The sequence below is a fragment of the Miniopterus natalensis genome, chromosome 1 (genome assembly GCF_054644295.1).
Source record: "Miniopterus natalensis isolate mMinNat1 chromosome 1, mMinNat1.hap1, whole genome shotgun sequence".
Classification (NCBI taxonomy): Eukaryota; Metazoa; Chordata; class Mammalia; order Chiroptera; family Miniopteridae; genus Miniopterus; species Miniopterus natalensis.
Genome location: NC_142081.1, coordinates 171673735 through 171698614, shown reverse-complemented (window position 1 = coordinate 171698614; position 24880 = coordinate 171673735). Strand labels below are relative to the sequence as shown.

Here is a 24880-nt window from a genome sequence, read left to right as displayed (position 1 = left end):
ATCTGCCAGGCCGGTGTGGGTCAGTGGTTGAGCATTGACCTATGCAACTGGAGGTAACAGTTTGATTCCCAGTCACGGCACATGCCCAGGTTGCAGGCTCCATCCCCAGTCGGGGGCGTGGTACAAGAGGCAGCCGATCAATGACTCTCATCATTGATGTTTCTATCTCTCTCTCCCTTCCTCTCTCTGAAATCAGTATTTTTTTTAAGAAAAGAAAAAATTGCTTAATAGTTCATTAACAAGTCATGCATACCAATTTCATTGTCGATATCATTATGGATGTTTCTACAGTTCAGAAATTCTGTAAAGTAATTTACCTTACTACAGTGTGAGTACAAACAATAAACTCTGGCCTTGAATTCCACTGATGATAAGTGATATAATAATGAGTTTGAAGCCAAATCCACTGCTGTCCTTTGGTCAGGAACCTGTAATAACATGATTTGCCTTTCCCATACTGCATCACTAAAAAGGGAAAAAAATTTTTTTATTCATAAGTTATGAATCTGCTTTTTAGTGAAACTTATCATTTATATTTATATCCACACGGTGTATACAATTCTTCTGGCTTTTTAGTAACATATATATCAATTATAAGAAAATACTATTCTGCAGAGCTAGCTGAAGGTCTCCAGCAATTTATCTTCCACAGTGTCCAACTTATAGCTAATTATTGCTGATCTTGGGTACTTTTAATACACAGTAAACTTCCAAATTCTCAACAATTAAGTATTCACATACTGACTTCCTCCTGCCAATATACTGACAGTAACAGCAATAAGTAATCACATGAGTTTATTTCCCACCTGTACCCTGGCAGGTGTAGCATCTTTGAGGCATTTAATTCTAAACCTTAACTGACCAAAATTAGATTAACTTAATTATTTGAACTGATAAAGTATTTCCCAAAACAAACACTCTGGGTAGATTGTAAGTTCTGCAGCTTTGTAACAGATACTAAGCCAAAAGGGGAGGGGTTTACATTAATTTGGGAAACTTTGTTAAATAGGTTTATTTAAATTTTATTCATTTATTTTTTTTGGTTTTATTGAATTTAAAGTGACATCAGTTAATAAAATTATATAGGTTTCAGGTGTACAATAATATATCACCTGTATATTATATTGTGTGTTCACCAACCCAAGTCAAGTCTCCATCACCATTTATATCCCCTTTACCCTCTTCTACCTCTCCCATCCCCCCTTTACCCATTAATCACCATGCCGACATCTGTGTCTATGAGCTTTTGTTTGTTTTTACTTAATCCCTTCACCTTTTTGACCCAGTCCTCCAATATCCTCCCCTCTGACAGCTGTCAGACTGTTCTCTGCATCTATGAGTCTGTTTCTATTTTGTTTCTTAGTTTATTTTGTTCATTAGATTCCACATATAAGTAAAATCATATGGTACCTGTCCTTCTATGACTGGCTTATTTCATTTAGCATAATACTCTTCAGGGCCATCCGTGCTGTAGCAAAAGGTAAGATTGCCTTGTTTTTCATGGTCAAGTAGTATTGCATTGTGTAAATGTACCACAACTTTTTTAAAACTCCTACTAATTATGTACTGTTTATGATTTCAGATGTAATGAAAACCTATTATTTTAAATGGGACCGGCAAGGTGTTCCACCCAGTCTGTCAATGGAATTTATGCAGTATTCACGTAGCACTGTTATTTCTAAGAAAATACTAGCATTCTAGCTTCCTGTGTTCAATGCAATTTTCTGTTCTTTTAAAATTTTTTTTTTATTGACTGCATTGGGGTGACATTGGTTAATAAAGTTATATAGTTCTCAGGTGTACATCACCATTTATCCCGCTATGCCATCTTCTATATCCCGCATCCCCCTTTCCCTCTGGCAATTACCACACTGATGTCTGTGTATATGAGTATTCTTTTTTTTTTAATTAATCCCTTCACCAGCCCTGCAATCCGCCTCCCCTCCCAACAGCTGTCTGTTCTCTATCTATGGGTGTGTTCTTATTTTGTTAGTTTATTTTCTTTATTAGTTTCCACATATGAGTGAAATCATATGGTACTTGTCTTTCTCTGACTGGCTTATTTCAGTTAGCATAATGCTCTAAGATCTATCCATGCAGTTGCAAAGGGTAAGCTTTCCTATTTTTTTTACGGCCAAATAGTATTCCATTGTATAAATACACCACAGCCTTTTCGTCCACTCACTTACTGATGGGCACTTGGGCTCCTTCCAAATCTTGGTTACTGTAAATAACACTGTAATGAACATAGCAGTGCATATATTCTTTCAAATCAGTGTTTTGGGTTTCTTCGGATATATTTCCAGAAGTAAAGATAGAACTGCCTGACGACCCAGTGATTTCAAATTTTTGAAGAAACTCCCTACTGTTTTCCACAGAGGCTGCATCAATCTGGATTCCAACCAAGAGTGCACAGGGGCTCCTTTTTCTCCACATCCTTCCCAACACTTGTTTGTTAATTTACTGATTATAACCATTTTGACAGGTGTGAGGTGACAACACACTGTGGTTTTAATTTGCATTTCTCTGATGATTAAAGACGTTGAGCATCTTTTCATGCCTGTTGGCCCTCTGTATGTCCTACTTTGAGAAGTGTCTATTCAGGTCCTTTGCCCATTTTTTAATGAAATGTCTTTTTGGTGTTGAGTTTTGTAAATCCTTTATAAATTTTGGGTATTAACCCAAATTTTGGGTATCACTAGCAAATATGTTCTCCCATTCACTGGGTTGTCTTTTTCACAGTTGGTTTCCTTTGTTGTGCAAAAACTTTTTATTTAATGTAGTCCCATTTGTTTATTTTTTTTGTTTCCCTTGCCCGAGGAGCTAGATCAGAAACATATTGCTACGAGAAATGTCTGATATTTTACTGCTTATGTTTTCTTCTGGAGTTTTGCGGTTTTGAGTCTAACATTTAAGTCTTTAATCCATTTTGAGTTTATTCTTGTGCACAGTGTAAGAAGGTGGTCTAGTTTCATTTTATTTCACATCTGTCCAATTTTCCCAATCCCATTTATTAAATAGACTATCTTTAGTCCATTGTATGTTTTTGCCTCCTTTGTCAAATATTGACTATAAAGGAGTGGGTTTATTTCTGGGCTCTCTATCCTGTTCCACTGATGTATATGTCTATTTTTGTGCCAGTACCATGCTGTTTTGATTACTATGGTTTTGTAGTATAGTTTTATATCAGGTACCATGATTCCTCCAACTTTGTTCTCTTTTCTCAAGATTGCTTTTGTTATTTGGGGTCTTTTGTGGTTCCACATAAATTTTTGGAACATTTGTTCTAGTTCTGTGAAATACACCACTGGTATTTTGATAGGAATTGCACTGAATCTATAGATTGCTTTGGGTTGTATGGATATTTTAATGATGTTAATTCTTCCTATCCTTAAACACAATATATGCTTCCACTTACTTGTATCATCTTCAATTTCTTTCTTCAGTGTCTTATAATTTTCCAACTACAGGTCTTTTACCTTTGTTAAAATTATTCCTAGGCTTTTTTTTTTTAAGTAACTGTGAATGGGATTGTTTTCTTAGTTTCCCTTTCTGATAGTTCATTATTGGTATATAGAAATGCAACTAATTTGGGGATATTTATTTTATATGCTACTTTACTGAACTCATTTATTAGTTCTAGGAGTTTTTTGGTGGAATCTTCCAGGTTCTCTAAAAGACAGTATCACATCATCTGCAAATAATGACAGCTTTATTTCTTTCTTTCCAATTTGGATGCCTTTTACTTCTTCGTCTTGTCTGATGGCTGTGGAAAGGACTTCCAGTATTAGGTTGAATAAAAGTGATGAAAGCGGACATCCTTGTCTTCTTCCCAACCTTAAGGGAAATGCTTGTAGTTTTTGCCCATTGAGCATGTTAGCTCTGGGTTTTTCATAAATGGCCTTTATTACATTGAAGTATGCTCCCTCTATTCCCACTTTGCTTAGAGTTTTTATCAGAAATGGGTGCTGGATTTTATCAAATGCTTTTTCTGCATCTACTGATATGATCATGTGATTTTTTCCCCTTCATTTTGTTTATGTGATGGATCACGTTTATTGATTTGCAGGTACTGTACCAGCCTTGCATCCCTGGGATAAATCCCACTTGATCATGGTATATGATCTTTTCAATGTATTGCTAGATCTGGTTTGCTAATATTTTGTTGAGGATTTTAGCATCTATATAAGGGATACTGGCCTATAATTTTCTTTCTTTGTAGTGTCTTTATCTGGTTTTGGGGTTAGGCCTCATAATATTGGCCTCATAAAATGAGCTTGGGAATCCTTCCCTCCTCTTGAATTTTTTGGAATAGTTTGAGGAGTTAGTTCTTTGAATGTTTGGTAAAATTCACCTGTAAAGCCTTACAGTCCAGAATTTTTGTTGGTTGGGAGTTTTTTGATTACTGCTTCAATTGCACTAGCTATAATCTGCTTATTCAGATTTTCTGATTCTTCCTGATTCAGTTTTGGAAGATTCTGTTTCTAGGAACTTATCCATTTCCTCCAGATTGTCCAATTTGTTGGCATACAAATGTTCCTAATATTTTCTACACTCCTTTGTATTTCTTTGGTGTCAGTTGTTACTTCTCATCTTTCATTTCTGATCTTATTTGGGTCCTCTCTCTTTTTTTCTTATGAGCCTGTTTAAAGTTTATCAGTCTTGTTTATCTTTTGAAAGAACCAGCTACTGGTTTCACTGATGTTTTGTACTTTATTTTTAGACTCTATTTCATTCATTTGTGCTCTGATTTATTATTTCCTTCTTTCTACTTAGTTTGGCCTTTGTTGGTTGTTCTTTTTCTAGTTTCTTTAAGTGTAAAATTAAGACTGTTTTGAGATTTTTCTTATCTCCTGAGGTAGGTCTGTGATGTTATGAATTTCGCTTAGGACTACTTTTGCTGCGTCCCATAAGATTTTAGGTTGTTGTGTTCTCATTTTTTGTTTGTTTCAAGGGATCTTTTGATTTCTTTATTGATCTCATTGTTAACCCACTGTTTAGTAACATGTTATTTAGTTTCTATGTCTTTGTGTGTTTGTCAGTTTTTTACCTGTGATTGATTTCTCATTTCATACCATTATGGTCAGAGATGATGCTTGACATGATTTCAATCTTCTTAAACTTATCGTGACTTGTTCTGTGTCCTCATATGTGGTCTATCCTAGAAAATGTTCCACAGGCACTTAAAAAGAATGTATATTATGCTACTTTGGGGTGAAATTCTCTGAAGATGTCAATCAAAATCCATGTGATCGAAAAAAAATCCATCTGATCTAGTATGTCATTTAAAGCCACTGTTTCCTTATTAATTTTCTCTCTGGAAGATCTATCCATTGATGTCAATGGGATGTTAAAATCCCCTACTACGATTGTATTATTGTTGACCTCTCCCTTTATGCCCATCAAGATTTGCTTTACACATTTACGGAGCTAATATTTTGGGTGCATAAATGTTCACAAGGGTTATAACCTCTTATTGGATTGCTCCCTTTATCAAATGTAGTGTCCTTCTTTGTCTCGTGCTATAGCCTATTTTAAATTCTATTTTGTCAGATATAAGTAGCTACTCCAACTTTTTTCATTTCCATTTGAATGAAATATCTTTTTCATCCCTTTATTTTTAGTCTGTGTGTATCTTTTGTTCTGAGAGTATTTCCCTAAACACTCTATAGATTTTAAATTCTGCAGCCTTTTAACAGATATTAAGCCCAAGTAAAGTGGGAGTTTGTGGTTAAATTAATTTGGGAAACTTTGTTAAACAGGTTTATTTAATCTCCTCAAAATCTTAAGTATATTAATATATGTCAAGATTTGGGAGAGGGGGAAGATTGATTATGAAGTGTTTCCTAGTCTTCCTTGACCATAAAATCCATTTTGAATGGACTGGCATTCAGTGGACCAAACCTGAGGAAGTACTGGTCAAGAATCAAAATCTATTTCTCTCTCTGTGCGTTATCATGAACTTAGTGCCCATATCGCTTGAAGTGAATAATGTTTTCTTTTGTGCTGAAATGACTTTACTCTAAAAATCTTCCATGCGGTTGATGCTACCATAAAACATGCTTAATTTTCATATAGAATAGAGATTTGTTAGACCAGCCTAAGACATCATGAAAGTGTCCTAAACATCTAAGAAGGGTTTAGAGGATATCCAAGAGGGCAGGATTTGGGGAGGAGGAGAGGAAGCAAATAAAGCCTCTCACTGAAACATGCCTCTGAACAAATTACAAATGGCATGTGGTCCAGGGGCAGGTCTAGATTCTAATCCTGTTGCTGCCACCACCGAGTTACCAGATTGTGGGTAAATTACTTGGGCTTACTGTGCCTCAGTTTACTCAGAAATAACAACAGTATCTATTCTAGAACTGTAGTGATGAATAAATTGTTTACAATACTGCAGGGTACAATGAGATAATGCTTTTGCTGTTAATAACAATAACGACAGGTATTATTAAGCACTCACTATGATCATTCTAAGAGATTCTTTATTTGTGTACCTACCCCCTGGTAGACTTATATGCCTATAAGTCAAAATTTATGAAATAGTGTTCTAATATTTTGACATACTATTTTAACATTCAAAGGAATCTACTTTTCTTACTCCAGATGCAGCACTTATACCATTCAGAACAAGGTTTATTAGACACCATATTATAAAACTGTACTTATTACAGACTAAAATATATAAAGAGGAACAAAATTTAAACTTGATCTGTGATTCCTACTGGATTGGTATACATATAAAGTAAAATCTTCTAGTGTATTTCAAAAATACAAAAATGGTTATAAGTCTGTATTTTACCACCTTCTATTAATACAATAGCTCTTTCTATGATTAAAAACATTTATCATCACCAGAAAGATTAAAGTCTACTTACAGTGTTCATGACATTTTGCCAAATTTTCTAGGTCATCCACATGATAATAATCATAGCCTGATGTTCCCAGAACTTCAAATGGCAAATATCCTATTATGGGTGGTGCCCTAAATTACATATAAAACAATATTGTAACTTTTTCCATAACGAGAAATATTCCAACTCAATACCAATTTAAGGAAACCTTTTAATTTTCAAAAATGGATAATGAATTTGATCATCTGGATTAGAAAAAGGTTTTTTTTAAAATCCATTCATTTAAACAATTATATGACTTAACTTTTTATGAAATTTTAAAATGGAGTTACCTGTGATCTAGAAATAAAAACTTCCATTCTAAACTATGTCTAGATGTAAACTCTTCGTTGGGTTCTTCAACAGTGCACATTTCCTACAAATGAATAAATAAAATTCAGAAATATTTTTCTGTCCTTACAAAAATCCTAAAAATTCTTAGCCATAAAAGTCATTATTAGATAACTTTTCCAGCAATTTTTAATGCATTTTAATTTTCTACTGCTAAAGAATATGGCAATAGCCCGGCCGGACGTGGCTTAGTGGCTGAACGTCGACCTAGGATCCAGGCGATCGGGGTTTGATTCCCAGCCAGGGCACATGCCCGGGTTGCGGGCTCAATCAATGACTCTCTCATCATTGATGTTTCTGTCTCTCTCTCTCCCCCTCCTTTCCTCTCTCTAAAATCAATAAAGATATATTTAAAAAAAAAAAAAAGAATACGGCAATAAATAAATGCAGGCTTTTACACATTTCTCCACTTACTCAGAAGCCGATAAACCCTAATTGTGAATTCAGATCTCTCTCCTGAACTACACAGTTCCATATTTCTAACTGCCTGGATGTCCCCACACATCACAAACTCAGTATTTCCTAAAATGAATTAACTGCCTTATTCCTCACATCCAGTTAAAGCAATTTTCCATCTCATTATGAGGTATACCTGGTCATACCATTAGTGCAGAAATCTGATAGTCACAATACACGTTTGTTTTCACCTTTTATCATCTAAATACCTACAACTAAATCCTTTCAAATTCACCTTCAAAGTTTAAAAAAATCTATTTGATCCCATCCATTTTCAGTGTCTCAGTTTAGATCCTAGACCCTCATTATCACTGGTTCACATTATTGCCATAGTGTCTCCCCAAATCACTCTTGGTATTCTTCAACCCATCTTCTATTCTGGCTATAATCACCTTAACTAATACTCGAATATGACTATATAACTTCCCTGCTTAAAAACCTTAATGGTTTCTCATTCTGTTAGGATAAAGTTTAAACTCTTCAGCATGGAGAAACAAAGAAAGAAACATATTTCAGCTCTGGCCTCTGTTTACCTTTCTAATGTCATCTCCCAACATTCCCACCCCCCCTCCACACACAGTAACTCTAGGCGCTAGTCATATTCAACAATGGATTCCAATCTGCCTCTGTGTCCTTGAATGACCTTCTATAGCACAACCAAGTGATTAAGATTTGGGCTTTGAGAGAAAAAGTTAGAATCAATCCTAGTTCTACCACTTAATAACTATGACTTTGGGCAAGTAACTTAACTTCCCTAAACCTGTTTCCTTATATATAAAATGAGGATCACCTTAGCATCTACCTTATCGAGTTGTTTTAAGAATTAAATTAGATAATGCGCATAAAGTATACAGCATGTAATAAGCACTTAATGTTAGCCACTGCTATTATTTCCTTAAGATCAAAACAAGAGCAAAACTGGTTTAAGATCTTCTAACTGCTAATTCAATATTCTGTCCTACAATATGATGCCTCCCTAAATTTAAAATCTTAGTCTGGCTTACTTCCAGCTATTCTTTCAGTGGTTGAATTATTTCACCTTCCCACTTCCCTACTAATCATCTGCTTGTGGGGCCCAAAAAATAAAAATAAATTATTTAATTAAATTTTAAAATTAGAAAGGTAAATTACATGCAGTAAAAAGTCACTTGTATATTTCTTAAGAAAATTTCAAAAACAATCTTTAAAATTACTACATTTTTGGCCTTTCCCCTTTAATATAGGTTGTGAACTATACAAAAAAGCATCCTAAAATTTTGAACAAAGGCAGGATAATAGTGATCTCTAACCACTGGTTAACTGCAAAGTATATTTCAAAATGAATTATATAATTTAATGAGTGCCTTGATAATTCATTATGTGCTTCAAAAATATTATAATCATGTACATTTAAAGACTCATGGCCATCAATACCTTTAATGTTTGCAGGAGTTTCAGTTATTCTGGGAACAGCAAAAAAATTACATAGGCATCATTTGCAAAATATGAATTTAAATCCCTTTAGGATATAAAATTAGAAACATACCTTGATGAACTGAGGTGTAGCTAATCTGACAGTAGCTACAAAACAAACTCTGTCTTCATAAGAAGGCCTGTGTGTGCGTTGTATAGTTCCTTCAAAACCATTGTGTGCTGAAGTGGATACTAAAAAACAATAAGGAAATATGTATCATCACTTACTCCAGTAAAACTCATTATTATTGATATTCAAACATGTATGTCTTTGAAAGCCTGAAAGAATACCAGATTAAAATGCATTGTAAGAAAAGCATTTTAACTTACCACTGTTTAAAGATTTGAAATTTCCTATAAATTTCACATATTCATAGGTAGATGGCTCCTTTGGGTCTATTGTTCCTCGAAGCATATGACAACAGAATTCTAACTGATTTTTTGCTGAAGTGGGAGAAAATATATATTTGTGATTTAACATGAGTGATATATCACATGAAAAGATTATAAAAGTTGTACAAGTTTACAATATTTTCTCCAATAGCAGTCCTCAATTACATTTTTATTTAGTCCATAAAAGTAGAGTACCTCTACTAGGGGATGATCTCCTTAATAGAGAAAACAGATGACCTATCCTTAACAGAAAAAACAGATCTTCTGATATAGGCAACTCCAGATTTCCCCATTTTTATCTGTCCTTCCTTCTCATTCTTTACTCTAATTTCAAAGGATGGTTTTGCTTCCTGATGTCTACCATGAACACTCTTTCCTATCTTCTTTAGAACCAGGGCCACACCACTGTTAGTCATTCCTTTAGCACCCACCCATTCTCTTCCCTTCTTTCTAATTGTAAATCTGCTCAGGTCTTCCTATCTCAAACAAACAAAGGATTTTTTCATGCTACTCTTTTTAGTATCATAGACACTGCCTTCCATTTCATTACATGCTCTAGGTTCCATTAACATATTCATTTTCCTTAACTTCACGCATGGTGGCTTTCATCTTCATACCTCTATAGAAAATGCTTTTCTAAAGACTGAAGTAGTCTGCCCCCTTATTCACAGGAGATACGTTCCAAAACCCCAGTGGATGCCTGAAACCACAGATAGTACCAAATCCTCTAAGTACTATGATTTCTGCATACATACATACCTCTGATAAAGTTTAATTTACAAATTAGGCACAGTAAGAGATTAACAATAATAAAAGAATAGTTACAGGTATACCTCATTTTATTGTACTTTGTGTTATTGCACTTCACAGATACTGAGTTTTTTACAAATTGAAGGCAAGACCTACCACCAGCAAAAAGATTAAGCCTTGCTTTATTGCGGTGGTCTGGAACAGAACTCATAATATCTTTGAGGTATGCTTGCATAACAATATACTGTAATAAGTTATGTGAATGTGGTCTCTCTCTCAAAATATCTTACTGTACTGTATGTAGAGAAGGGGTATGGCTGGACAGAGAGATGACTCACATCCTGTGTGGTACAGAGCAGGACAGCATGAAATTTCATCACACTATTAAGAATGGCATGCAGCCCGGCCAGGCGTGGCTCAGTGGTTAAGCATCAACCTAGGATCCAGGTGATCAGGGCTCGATTCCCAGACAGGGCACATGCCCGGGTTGCGGGCTGCAGCCGGTCAATGACTCTCTCATCATTGATGTTTCTATCTCTCTCTCTCCCTCTCCTCTCCTCTCTCTGAAATCAATAAAGATATATTAAAAGAAAAAAAAAAGCAAAGAATGGCATGCAATTTAAAATTTATGAATTGTTTATTTTTGAAATTTTCCATTTAATATTTCAGAACGAGGTTGACTGCAAGTAACTGAAACTGTGGAAAGTGAAATGCAGATAAGGGGGTACTACTGTGCTGTTAACTTCAATGGGCTTCCCTCACTGTTACTACCTTTTTTTTTTTAATTGATTTGAGAGAGGATAGGAGAGCGAAAAACATCAATGAGAGAAGCATCAACTGTCTCCTGCACGCCCCCTACTGGGGATAGAGCCAGCAACCCAGGCAGGTGCCCCAACTGGGAATCAAAAGCTCAGCCAACTGAGCCACACTGGCCAGGTTACTACATCTTCTTAAAACTCACACTTTTTCATTCCCATAGCCTAAAACTTACCTTACTACCTTATTGAATATTTCTTTGCTAATCGGTCTTCAAATTGTGAGCATTCACAAACGTTGTTTTAATCTTGATCTACTACTATCCTTTATAAATTTTTCAGCATTTAGTAAACTTATTTACTCCTAAATCTCTCCCTCCAACTCTAACATTTTGTATAAGATAAAGTCTCAGGTCACTATGTGCTTTCAGGACATTTCTACCCAACTGTCCCATCAATAACTCAAACTAAAAATATTTCAAAGTGAATTTATGCCTCTCTCTTTCTAAGCCAGCTATCCTTCCCCTTGGTCTATGTATGCCTATCTCCCAAGACAGAAACCATATCAACTGGTCTCTTCTCTTTCACAAGCTTCCAAACTAATCTGTCACCTGCTCTTTATTTCACCAAAAAAGCTCTCATAAGTTATTTTTTCCAAATGAGCATACAGTACCACCAATTTAGTATTGGTGCAAATCACCTTGCATCTAGGTAACTGCAAAAATGTATCCTATATGCCTCCATACTCTTGCCACTAGGATTTAACTTTCCATACTACTGTTAGACTAATGTTACTCTCTCAGTTAACTCAGCACTCAAGGACTCGTAACACCTCTCTTCATTCATAGCATCAAACTCATATTCTTCTGTCATTATCATGAATGACTTTATCATCTACCTCCACAAGGTTCAAAATCTAACCAACTTCTCCCTAAAACCTTCTCCACTGATCATCTTTAGCCACCTGGTCTTCTGTGCGCTAACACCAAGTCCTACTGAGTTTATCTACTCAAGACTCACATACAGGCTTTCTTCTCCATCCTTACTTCTATTACTAGGATTCTGTAGTTGTTATCTCCAGTCTAATCCTTTTCAAAATTTTCCACCTGAAATATATTTTCCAAACCAAAAAACCACCCTTCCACTGGCTCCTCACTATGTAAAAAATAAAAGTCACTCATCAGGATGAAAGATTAAGCCCTATTTCCTTCTCTAGACACAAACCACACCACCGGTACCACCTCACCTTCATTATGGCTCGAATGACCTACGTGCAGAATCCTGAATTTTCAAAGCAATTTCCCCTCTGTTTTAAAGCATGTTTTAATCTTCTGGCCTACAACACTTTTTTTTCCTGGGGAAATAACATTTTGATTATCAGTTGTTTAACTAGGGGGTCAGTAAATCATTTAATTAAGGCTTTTCTCTATCAAAAAGTATTGTTGCCATCAGCCCTTTGATCTTAGAAGCAGAAGCCCAATGTTTGTCTTTCTGCCAAAGGCTTTCATTCAGTTCTCCAGCCAACTGCCTTTACCAAAGTCTCTAAAGTGGACTCCTCCTATGTCAACTTCTATGTCCCAGGGTTCCACCATTCTAATTCTTCTCTCCTTGGCTCTACATATTCACCTCAAGCAACGTAATTCAATCCATGACTTCAAGTACTATTTATTTTTTATTTAAATCTTCACCCAAGGATATTTTTTCCATTGCTTTTCAGAGAGAATGGAAGGGGGAGAGAGAGAAAGAAACATCGATGTGAGAGAGACACATCGACTGGTTGCCTCCCGCACACTCCCTGACTGGGGCAGGGACTGAGCCTGCAGTGGAGGTACATGCCTTCCGCTGGAATCAAACCCAGGACCCTTCAGTCCTTGGGCAGATGCTCTAACCACTGAGACAGATCAGCTAGAGCCAATACTATTTATAGGCATATAACTGACCTCTACATAATTATATCCAGCCCAAATCTTTCTCCTAGGCGAAAAACTGGAGTGGTCTATTGGTAATGTCATAAGAACTTGATTTTTAAACAATTATAAATAGGCTTTAAACAGACTTTCCTGGTCTCTAGTTCTTCTCATCTCCTTCTGATAGGCTACCTACTCACAGCAAAGAGATACATTCATACATACTCACACATATATGTGTGTGTGTGTATGTGTATCTCAATTCTTGGACAGTTAGTTTTCTACAGAATTTGAAGGTTCAAAATACCAAGAACTTTTCAAATGATTAATATTGGTATTATCAAGAAACGTAAAAATCCAAAAATAATATCAATATTATCAGAAAAGTCAAAGTTTAAAAATCATGAAAAAAATCTAATAACTAATGACCAAATATAGTGCTGTAATAACTTCAGATTTTATATAGAGCATAATTTAGTGAAGAAAATCAGGTATTCTGGTCAAATTAATTTATCCAATGAATCTAGGAGAAATGTCTGATTATGCCACAGTATTTCTTACTTCTCAAAGACAAACTATTTTTCACTGTTCTCGGCACTTCTATGATATTGCACAAGTGCCTGGCACATAATATATATCCAAAAGCCCTGGCCAGTGTGGCTAATGGTTAGAGAGTCAGCCCTCGAACTGAAGGGTCGCAGGGATTACCAGTCAGGGCACGTGCCTGGGTTGCAGGTTTGATCTCTAGCACTGGAGGCAACCAATCGATGTGTCTCTCTCACATCGATCTCTCTCTCTCCCCCACTTCCCCCCTTCCCCCCCCTAAAAATCAATGAAAAGAATATCCTCAGGTGAGAATTACCAAAAAAAAAAAAGATATATCCAATAAATGCTTTAATTAGTAAAGCAAATAATTTTCTTTACTAATTCTTAAAAAAAAGAAGTTATTTTTGTCCAACTGTTTGATTATAGTGAAAATGAGAACATTTAATTTTCCCATTACATAAGATTTTATTTTAAAATTAATAAAAATACACTGCAAAGTTCCATTTTTGTGTAAAATATAGTTTTATGGCATAAATATTATAACCAAAAAGATGGGATTTCATTATATTCTAGAACAGAGTTCAGACTTTAAAATACAGTCATAGTTCCATATTATAAATCTGTATTTTAATTTAAAAAGGATCTAATGAGGTTTATGGAATGATGCTACATGTTAATTTCGTTAAACATGTCTGTGTTTGTCACGAGGTTGCAAAAGCAAAGTACAACATGACTAAATATATTTAGCTTTTTGCTTAACAGCTACTACTTACATTTTAAATATTCAGGAGTTAATGAGTCACTTTCCAGCAGATGGGTAGAGAGTATTTTATAGACCTCTGAATGTTCCCCCTCTGGGATAAAATTAAATATACTTTGATCCACAAGATCAGACTGAAAAAGAAATTCAAGAAAATAAAAAAACTTTATTGATTCAAGGGACATGTATTTTTAAAGTATATAATCACCCTTAAAACATCAGTAAGCATATGATTAACTTTTGATTATTTGTAAAAACTGACAAACATCAAGTTACAGAGCAGAACTCAAAAACCAAGAGAAGCTGGAAGACAGTTAACATGACCTCCATGCCTCTGATACTAGTGTCTTCATCAGATCTATGATCAATATGACCTTGAAAGTCTGATAAATTATTTGCAAAGGTGAGTTTCACCAAATTTGAACATTTAAAATATAACAGGACTAGGAAAGTTGATTAGAGAAATCTTTGGCTATAAGACATAGCCCTACCATACATATATCCAAACCTCTGGTAATTTATGGTGGTATTTACTACAACAAAGGACCAAAAGACTAGCCATTGGCTAAATGAAGAGATTTGACTCTGGTGCCACTTCCATTTGTCCTTTCTTTATTTCATCTTTTTCTGCCATCTACCTTGTATGCCTATTGTCCAAAAGCCCTGCTGTTAGCTACCCCTCACCCCAAAATAGAAGTAGTATGTCAAACATTATCATTCTTGTTCAAATATGGCTTTAATTATGATTCATTCATCAACCGTAATCTGACAAACACCAGGCTGCCCACAATGTTCCATAGCTATGGAATCAAATATGAGTAAGACAGTTTCTATCCTAAGAACCACTGACAACAAAACAAATCAATGACTTCACATTTTCTACCAAATTCAATCTTTTCTACTTGGTTCTCTAAATTTTCAAACTGCTCTGTGGAATCCTGGGGAAACTGAACTGGTGTCTTAAGGACTGTGGAGGTAAGGGTAGAGGGCAAGAGAAGTGAAAAGGAGCTGTGAAGGCAGGTCCCATGTGTCTCCCCCGCCCCATATTCACAAAAGCAGTTTCACTTTCATTTGGTTCATATTTTAAACATTGTAAAGATATTGTTTGAAGAAACAACTCCATGGCTTAAAAAACACACAAACAAAAAACACACCTTCAAACAACAAAAAAGGGAGGTGGGAAAAGAGTTTTTACTGAACTCTCTGTACAAGCCATACATTCACATTCTTTTTTTTCTCTGGCCCTCAAAGTCCCCCCCCTATGAAATGGAACAGCCTTCCTCTCCTTCTCCATATATCTGTATCTTCCATCTTTCAAAGACCAGCTCAAATTATTTCCTTCAAAAAAGTATTCTCTTAACATCAAAATCCACAGTAAAAATAAAATTCACTTAGTACTTATTACTCCTATCATTCATTTTCCATAAAAAATCTCTGTCAATTGTATTTTAATGTCTATGTCCTATTGCCTACTGCCCATAAGTAAATAAAAAGGCCTTATCTCTCATATCTTTTCTTCCTCCCTTCAAATGAAGGCACATTAACGTTGGGCACTGCATATAAAAGTTATTTGTAATACAGTGATTCTAGATTAAAGAGTGTTTGATAAAGGCTTACAGGATAACCACACTAAAAATATATCTATATTTTTAAAAGGATTTTTTTCTGAAAGTTTGAAAAGCCTCTAGAACAGAAGTTATGCACTGAAAATTCAGGCATGAGTAATAAAAATGCTAGAAAATTGCCTTTTATTGACAAAATAATATATTACAAATTTATTACAAATACTTTATTAAAATTTAATATATTACAAATTTAATACAAATAATTTATTATAAATTTAATACATTCTGAGGAACAAAACAAAACAGAGGCACTGATATTGTTAAAAGTTGTTTTAACAGAAAAATAAGACACCAATTTGAAGCAAAAACTAAAACTTTCATTTTGAAAATGATTCTGGTTTTCTACTAATTATTTATTCTCACTGACAATTTCTTTCACTATTTCAATAAATTATAAATTGACCTATGTTGCCCTTGCTTTTGCAGTTATAAACTGGTAGGACATTTCATATTCACAGAGAAAAGAATATGAATGGGTGGCACAAAGAGGTATGATCACAAGCACTGCTTCTCCCCATTCTGCTTAATCTGAAGGATCAGAGTCAGCAGGCAACTAACTAATGTGTCAAACTTCCCATGAAGCACTACATTTAAAATCTCTAAATGAAGCTAATTATACTTGATATTGCCATACCATTCACTCAGTTCCCAAACATAATTCAAAGAAAAGAAATAAAAAAGGCAGCTATCCTGATCTTTTTATCTCCTTCAAGCATTTTCATGAAGAAGAAATATAAATCCTGCTGAATTAGTTATGTTTTTTCTACATTTTGTGGGAATTATAAAATGTTACCAATTATCTTTTTCCTCAGGTAGACAACTGACAGACAGTTAAACGAATAACTGCAGTAAACAGTAGTTACTTCAAAAGGACTGAAAGCTCCTCAGAAAAAATGTTAAATATATGTTGAATGTAACATGTTTTTAAACAACTGTGTTCCTTATGTCCAGACATAAGGAACAAAAATTCTGGCCCTATCAAGTAAGTTTTCATAATCATTATATTACTCAAAAAAATTCAAAATCATATTTCTGCATACTGCAGATAAAGACTGTACTGACTTTCTTAAAACATCTTTGTGTTTATAGTCCTAAACTCTCAAGTTAAGAGGAGTAGGAAAGGAAAGGCTCGCCTAGTATCTTCATAGTCCTGGACTCTGCTAAGCCACAATGTGGTTAATCATCTTCCCTGTGTTAATTGGTTACAAATTTAATATATTCTCTCTGAGGAACACATTTAAGCAAGTGTGAGAAAAATCAATCTTTAGTTGTAAAATTTTACAAATGTTAAGTCTGAAATATAGTAAGACACCAACTTTATGTCTTGGAAGTTCCACAAAAGTGTTGCACAGTTAAGTCAGATTTCTCTGGTTTCCTGTTTCTTGCTGATAATATAAAGGGGGTGGGCTAAGGATGTCTGGAATCTCTTCGGGCACTGAGGTGACAGGACCCTAATTTTGTCACAGAAAGTCAGATCAGGAGAAAAAAAAAATCTGTAAATTTTCTTTCTAATCTCAAAATGAATAAAGCATTTATGCCCTATTATTAGCCATAAACTGGTTAAAATGTGCCTAATTTAATAAGAATGAAGTGACAAAGTTAAGAAAACATTTTCTTTTGCAGGACCTATAGAATTAGTCTTGTAATTTTATAGTCTGATTTAAAATTTAAATTTCAAAATTTTGAGTCATATTGACCACTGATTTAAGATGGCAAGTTTTAATTTCTCAACAGAACTGAATTATAAACACTCAAGCCTAATTTAGGGATTTGCTAATGTTTCGTCCCTTCTGGCAACAGACAAAATTCTATTTTAGACAATAGGTGTGTATATCAAAACACAATGAAAGAGGCATCATTATTTTAAACGTTTTGTTTAGCATCTGTTACAGTTTAATTATTCATACCCAAAACAGAAAATCACCTCTTTTTTCCTTATGTTTGATCCTGCATATTATTTTCTCAAAAAACACTTGTCCCCACCCCCCCAAAAAACTTGTGTTTACATTTTTCAAGCCATCAAGTAACATACAATTCAGCAATGTCAGTGATGTGAAGGAAAGTGTCCTATACTGGTGAGCAGCAAAAACTCTATTAACAGAGGATACTATTAACTTAGTATGGAATGAAATGGGTCTACTGGAGAGGCAGCAGCCATCTCCTCTGTCCTAAAATTCACCTGCCAGTCTATGTGCTTTGGCTAATACAATGAAAACAATCCAGATAATGTTAATAACAGAGGAAACTGGGTAAGGGGCATACAAGAACTCTCTGAACTATTTTCTTGATTTTTCTGTAATCTAAAAATAGTTATAAAATAAAAAGTTTTTTAAAAATCCAGGACAGAACAGAAAGGTGAAGAGGGTTTTCATTGAGGGGGGGAATGTTAATGATCAAATGCTTGGATCCCAACTAGATCTATCATGCTACCTACTTCAAATTCTACCTCACTAAAGATTCAACACCAGTGTGGCACTAGGAAGGAAGTTTTAAAACAGCCACATCAAATAGCCTACTAATTTTTATACATTCAATAAAAAATTACTGAATGCCTCTCTGAGAAATGAGCTAGCCCATGTGGATATAAAGTCCCTGCATTTAAGAAGCTACACCTACCCTGATTACCCCAACAAACAGAAAATTACAATTTGCTGTAAGTGTCATGATGGCTGTACATAAAAGGTAACATGAGAACAGAGAAGAAGGGCATCTAATTCTGAATGGAGTTCAAGGAAAGTGTCCAAGAACCAGGCTTTTTAAAAGTGTGACCACATACATTGCAAATGATGCTCTAATTATGACTAAATAAATAAAAAATTTTTTTAAAGATTACATAGTTTCTATAAATACATGAAAAGAAAACCTATCCAACTGTATATGATTTTAAAGCATATAACTATACCTTTATTTAAATTACTTATTTTAAACATATCTTAATCCTATAATGGGTTTCTTTCCCTAGATTTTTTCACATAATTTTAAGAAAAGAGTGGCCCAGAAAATTCAGTTAATCAACCTATCCTTTTCTCTGCCCCCACTAGTTTACTTACGTGTTCTATAATCTCATTGTTTACTCTCAAACAATCTTTAGGTGTTGGGCTAATCACCTACTGTTTGAGCTTACTGTTAAAGAAAGCCCCTAGAAAAGCACTAAAGGCAAGTCATTTTCTGGTGTGAGCCACAGAAATCAGCAAATTACTTACTGCCTGGCCTTCAGTAAGAAATTACCCTTTAGAATCTGGTCCTTTAAGTGTAGTGTCCATTCTCTATATAAAGTATGAAGTGGCAGAGTAATCAGAGGGAGGAAGATACTGCTTTACAATAACTCTTAAAAGAGACCTTTACAAAACAGGTACTTTGTATTATTGTAAATTTTCAAGAAACAGACACTGTAAGAGTAATTTATAAGTAACTTCAGAATATTTATACCAAAGGCCTATCTTAGATAAGAACACTATATATTAAATAAAAACTTCAAATTCATTAAAACCGTCAGCTGTAGCAGAGAACCTAACATCACGTCTGGCAGAAAGCTGATGTTCAATAAATATACTTGGAGTAAAACAACAAACACATAATTCTGGTATTCACCATCTTTATCAATATTACACAATGTAATTATTTTCTAATTCTGTACCCTTAAGGTCATTTTGATAACAAACTGAATACGGCCATTGGGGCATTATCAATTCAAAGCCACAGAGCACAAAAGTTCTGTATCTATTATTTTTAGAGTGTTCATGTAAGTTCTTCTTTTGAGAAAATTATTTGAGTTCCTCTAGCTGTAAAAAGTATCTCAGTAGAAATTTAGTTACTGTCAAGATATTCTCAGTGATTTAGCAACTTCTTCACCAGGCTGATTAAAAAGGAAACACTGAAAACTTACCATTAGAAAAAAAGGTCAGGAAGAACAGAGGTTAAAGTAGTCACTGAACAGTTACTACAGATTACAGAGTAATGATTGAACTGAGAAAACAGCCATGTTAAAACAAAGATGTACTTTGAGCTCTCCTCCCCACTCTGCTTATTGTTCAGCACTGCTCTGGAGGTACATTTCCTAATGCTTTAGAACATTTAAAATAGGCATTAAGTAAGAAAGAGATCACAGGATTTTTATACTTACTGGTAAATGTTCAAGTAATGAAGTTACACTCTCAGACACATATATTATGCTTCCATCTGTCATGATTGCTAAAAAAAAACCATCAAGAGCCTGAAATTAAATATAATGGTCAGTTAAATGAAAAGAAAAAAGTGTTTCATAGCACAGAAATAAAAATCTAACTTACTAAATGACAAAGGATGTAATGTGGAAATTTCCAGAGCACTATCAAAATGCTAGCTTTTCCCTTTCACAATACCATAGAAAAATATAGATCTGTGCATTCTTTAAATGCTTTTGGAGAAAAAAAAAATCACTCTATGGCTATCTACTGGAAATTGGTTTCTAAAATATAGACAATAGTCTACCTTTATTCACATATTGCATACAGATGGCCTTATTTGAAGATGCTGGTACCTCTGAAGCACACAAAAGAATACATTATCACCTTTTGTATGTATCAACAGAGAGGCATACAAATTGTAGGGAGATAAATGAGGAATAAAGTGAAAGGGAAATAAAGCTGAAAAAACAGGCTGAGATCAGGTCACGAAAGGCTTTGAAATACCAGATTAAGACATAAGGACTTTGTTCAAGAGTAGTCTGGAAGCAGTGTGTAAAATGGATTTAGAGGGGAAAGAATAATTAAGTTAGAAAAACCTCAGTGGCTTTTGGAATAGTCAGGGAAGTTAATGAGAACCTGAATAAAATTAGGAGTGGTAAGAACAGAGAAGAACTTAGACAAGCATCAAGAAATGTGAAGTCACAGTTCAGAAGAGAAGCCAGTGCAGGGGATACAATACGAAATAATAAAGCAATCTTCTACTTTATATATTATAAAGTATTTTCATTTGAGAATCTTAGACATAGAAGTGACAAACGAAGAAATGAGATCTGCAGATCTGCATGGAAGACAAATCCTTGGAGGAATTATCTACATGTGGGGATATGAAGGACAAGTACCTGAGAAAATGACAGAGAAAATCGAATACACTGTCAACAAGAAAGTCAACAGAAGAGAATATGACAAAGTGAGTGAGAAGGAAGAGGGATGGTTCAGTGTAAAATGAGATCAAATTCGGTAACTTTCAAGAGATGTCAATAGGAAGACCGGTCAGACTACAATGAATTTAGAGATGATTGGATGATCAGAAGGCATTTATAAACCACTCTACCAAAAACTTTAGAACGGAAAAAAGGAGAGATGAAAGTTTTAAGGGAACCAAGTATCAAAGGAAGGCAATAAAATAAAGTAACTGATATATATTTGCAAGCTCAGGGAAAGAAAAATCCAGTGTAAAAGATGTTGAAGATATACAGCAGAAAAAATACCAAGAGGAGTTCCTCTTCTATCAAAACAGTTAACACACTAAATTTGGATTTCTTATTTAATTATAGGGCTCTGTGAAAGGACAGCAATCTCTCGTAAGAACCATACATATCTTCTTCAACATTATCAGCAGCACTTAGCATGCTAGCATACCAGTAGCACATAGAAGATAAAGAATACTTGTATTTAATTTACTCGGAGTTAGAGCAACCTCCCTCTATTTCTAAGCAATGTTGAAGTATATGTTGAATGTATGAAAAAAGGCACCCCACCACCCCTCTATTGTGGGAGAGATTTAGATATTAAAAAACTTATTTTGGGTAGATGACTACCTTCTAAAATGGCTCAAACAAACCCATTCTTGGCTAATCTAGAAGGGGATAAAAACTTTGTAATTTATGCAAATTCATGAAATTATTTTTACAAAAACTCCTTAGTATAATAATGCCAGTGTTATTATTTCATAAGGAAAAGGGTCAAAATAATGTTATTAAGAACTAGCTTTTCTCATGTAAAGCCAGATTATATCATCTTTGAAAGCAAATTAATATTTACTATGACCTGTATTTGCTCTCAGGGTATTTGCTATGAATTAGGGTTCGGCTCTCTTGTGTAAGAGAAATGAACTGAAATCAGAACCCTTAATGATTTATTCTCACTCCTAGGACCACAGCCTGCCCTTTCATCTTTCAAAGTAGGTAAAGATTAAGTAGAGAAAAGCCTCCACTAGCATCTTGCCAAATTCTTAAGAGAAGTAAGGACCCAGGGCCCAGAATTCTTTGAGGGATGTAATTTCCCAAGCAGGTGGGTGGGTACACCAAAAACTAAAGGGGCCTTGAAGAAGAAGATCAGAGAGACATGGAAGAAGGCACAAGACAGAGAAAGACACCCTCATCCTAAGACTGAAGACTGGGAAGCCTGTCCCTCTTCCACATTGTATGAGGCAAGGGAAAGGGAAGGCTCATTAGCTAAAACTCCTTAGCTTCCTATTTGATATCTACTTGATCCACAACAAAAGGACTATGTAAACCTCTTTGCCAGTGAGTATTTAATCCAGAAGACTGGAATGGAAGTTCTACAGAAGGGGATAGAACCTCCTTGTGGATCTATATCTAAAATGAAGTTGACAGGGCACTAGCCCTTCCCTTGTAGACAGACTACCAGAGAGAGCTGCCAGCTTCCAAGGGAAAAAACAACACACTAAGAGATGACTTCACATAAAGATGACTTTGAAGGCCTGGGGCTGGAATGGATGCAGGGTGGAGGGGATCAATGGGGGTAAAAAGCAGACATCTGTAATACTTTCAACAACAAAGATAAAGAAAGTTAAAAAAAAAAAAAAAAAGAAAGAAAAAAAAATGACTTGGCACAGAGGTCAGGCTAAACTGCCCTGATTTCCTTCACTACTCTACCTCCCCAAAGGTTGGAAGAAATATTCCTCACAACAGAGTAAAGAGGGAGACACAGATGAAATGGAGGAATGGAGAGACAGCCAACACGTAAGTTATACATGAACTTCAAGATCTCAGCCCCAGTTCTTCCATTAATTAGCTATCTGACCTTGGAAAAGCTACAACTTCTCTGGGACTCATCCATAAAATGAAGAGGGTGAGGTGAACGATCTAATCTCTTCTACTAGCAGCTCTAACATTCCAGCTACAGCCTACATCTGAAATTCTGCTGAAAGTGGTATCTAAACTGCCTACCTATAATCTGATCAACATGATTAGCCAATAGTAACACATCTAGGTTAGTTGGACACAGACTGCAATACACACACATATTCATATACAGCCTTCAATCCTGAAATATTGTTAGAATACATATTTACTTGATAGTTGTATATTCACTAAAAATAATTTTTATTTATTTATGCTTGACATATTATAAATAAATGTAACATTTTTCAGGAATGTAATTCTAAAAGCTGTGAAGATAATCATGAGGTAATTGATTTACATATGTTTAAATTTTCTGTTGTATTTTATAAATAATGCTATAATCTCTGGAATCTTTGATTTCCTTTAATACTAAGTATATATTAAATGTCCTGGCATTAATAAAGATCTGTTCATTGTGAAGAAAAATTTGAAGACAAAGCTTTTCTGTTTAGCTTATTAGTAAACAGGTAGTTTACCTTCATTAAGGTTATAAATATATGAGTATGGATATTATATACAACTTTATGAATTATAAGAAATGTTTTATACCGATGAAGCAGGGTAAATAGTTAATGATTACCACAGATCTTATTAAACAATTATATTGAAAATATAATCATAAAATTAGAGTAATTAAGTGAGTTATTTCCTTTTTCTGTTATAGACATTAGCTGTGTGCACCCTTTCATAAACATAATACTTATTACCTAAAGAGATAATTTTGGACGTCAAATTATGTTTTAGAAAAAATATTTAACAAAATCTGAAACTATTTTTTGGTTTATAACTTAAATGTCTACTAGTTTAAAGAGCTAACTCCTGTTACTAAGATGTGAGATCTGTGCATGGCTAGCTTCCACTGAAAAGAAGTTTCACAGGGGCTGAGGCCCTGGGATCAGAGGCTAGTCTACCTGCAAAAAATCCCAACTGAGCTATTTACTCACTGTTACTTTGGTCAAGTTTCATATTCTCTTTGTTCCTTGATTTCCTCATCTGGCATTAAGAAAGGGATACTAATAGTGTCTCTTTCATAAGATTACTGTGAGGATTCACTGAGTTAATATGAGAAAAGTGATCAGTTACATTTCAGATTTTAAGTACAGGTTTAAATATATACAATATATTTATATTCCAAAAAATTTCCATGTTAACCTTTCCGCTGAATATTTAAAGACTTAATTAATCTAGCAATTAACTGTTCCTCATTAACATGCAAATATTCTATGTTGCTTAGACTTTAGTAACTATACAAAGACACTTGAGACATGATCATTACATATACAGGGTAGGGGCAAAAGTAGGTTTATAGTTGTTCATATGGAAAATAATACAATAACTAATAAATAATACAAGACTAAATTGTGTTTCTCATACTCACGACTGTGAACCTACTTTTGCCCCACCCTGTACACGCAACACAGATACATGCTCAAAGAATAAACCCAAGCCAGCAGTATAAGAGATGCAAATTATTTAGCAATGCTTGTATCCCCATCTCAGTGCTTTCCTCTACTCTACGTAACTTTCTGTTATACATCTACTTTTCTCATCCTTAACTGTTACTGCCAAAATATACCTGGCTCCTATTTATTTTAAGTTTTCATGGAAATTTGATATTGAACTCTGTGTACTTAGATGAAACCTGCATTATTCTATACACAGTAAGCAATTAAAAAGTTTCTACTTGAATTAAGAGTTGCCTTTCAATGTATATTTCATTTGTTTTACATTTTCAAAATACTTCATTTATTACCATTTTATGTTGTTTTTAGGCAGATTTTAATTTGTTAAAAAATACTACTGTCAAGTAGGATACATTTAATAATATTTAATATGTGATGAATAATATATATTATTCTTCATTTGAATTTTGCTAGTGTGGTCTCAGATGGAAAATTT

At 34.5% G+C, this 24880-nt stretch overlaps 1 protein-coding gene across 5 annotated transcripts in view; it reads right to left on the bottom strand.

Moving 5' to 3' along the window:
* Window positions 1-24880, bottom strand: part of CLOCK (clock circadian regulator) — a 121296-nt gene that overhangs the window by 29055 nt on the left and 67361 nt on the right. For all 5 annotated transcript variants that reach the window (XM_016207335.2, XM_016207361.2, XM_016207353.2 and 2 more), the window contains 7 exons: window positions 20012-20101; window positions 14277-14397; window positions 9483-9596; window positions 9226-9344; window positions 7187-7269; window positions 6879-6985; window positions 318-465 (listed from right to left, as the gene is read on the bottom strand). In XM_016207335.2, the coding sequence (XP_016062821.2) occupies window positions 318-465; window positions 6879-6985; window positions 7187-7269; window positions 9226-9344; window positions 9483-9596; window positions 14277-14397; window positions 20012-20101 (782 nt within the window). The remainder of the gene's footprint in view (window positions 1-317; window positions 466-6878; window positions 6986-7186; window positions 7270-9225; window positions 9345-9482; window positions 9597-14276; window positions 14398-20011; window positions 20102-24880) is intronic.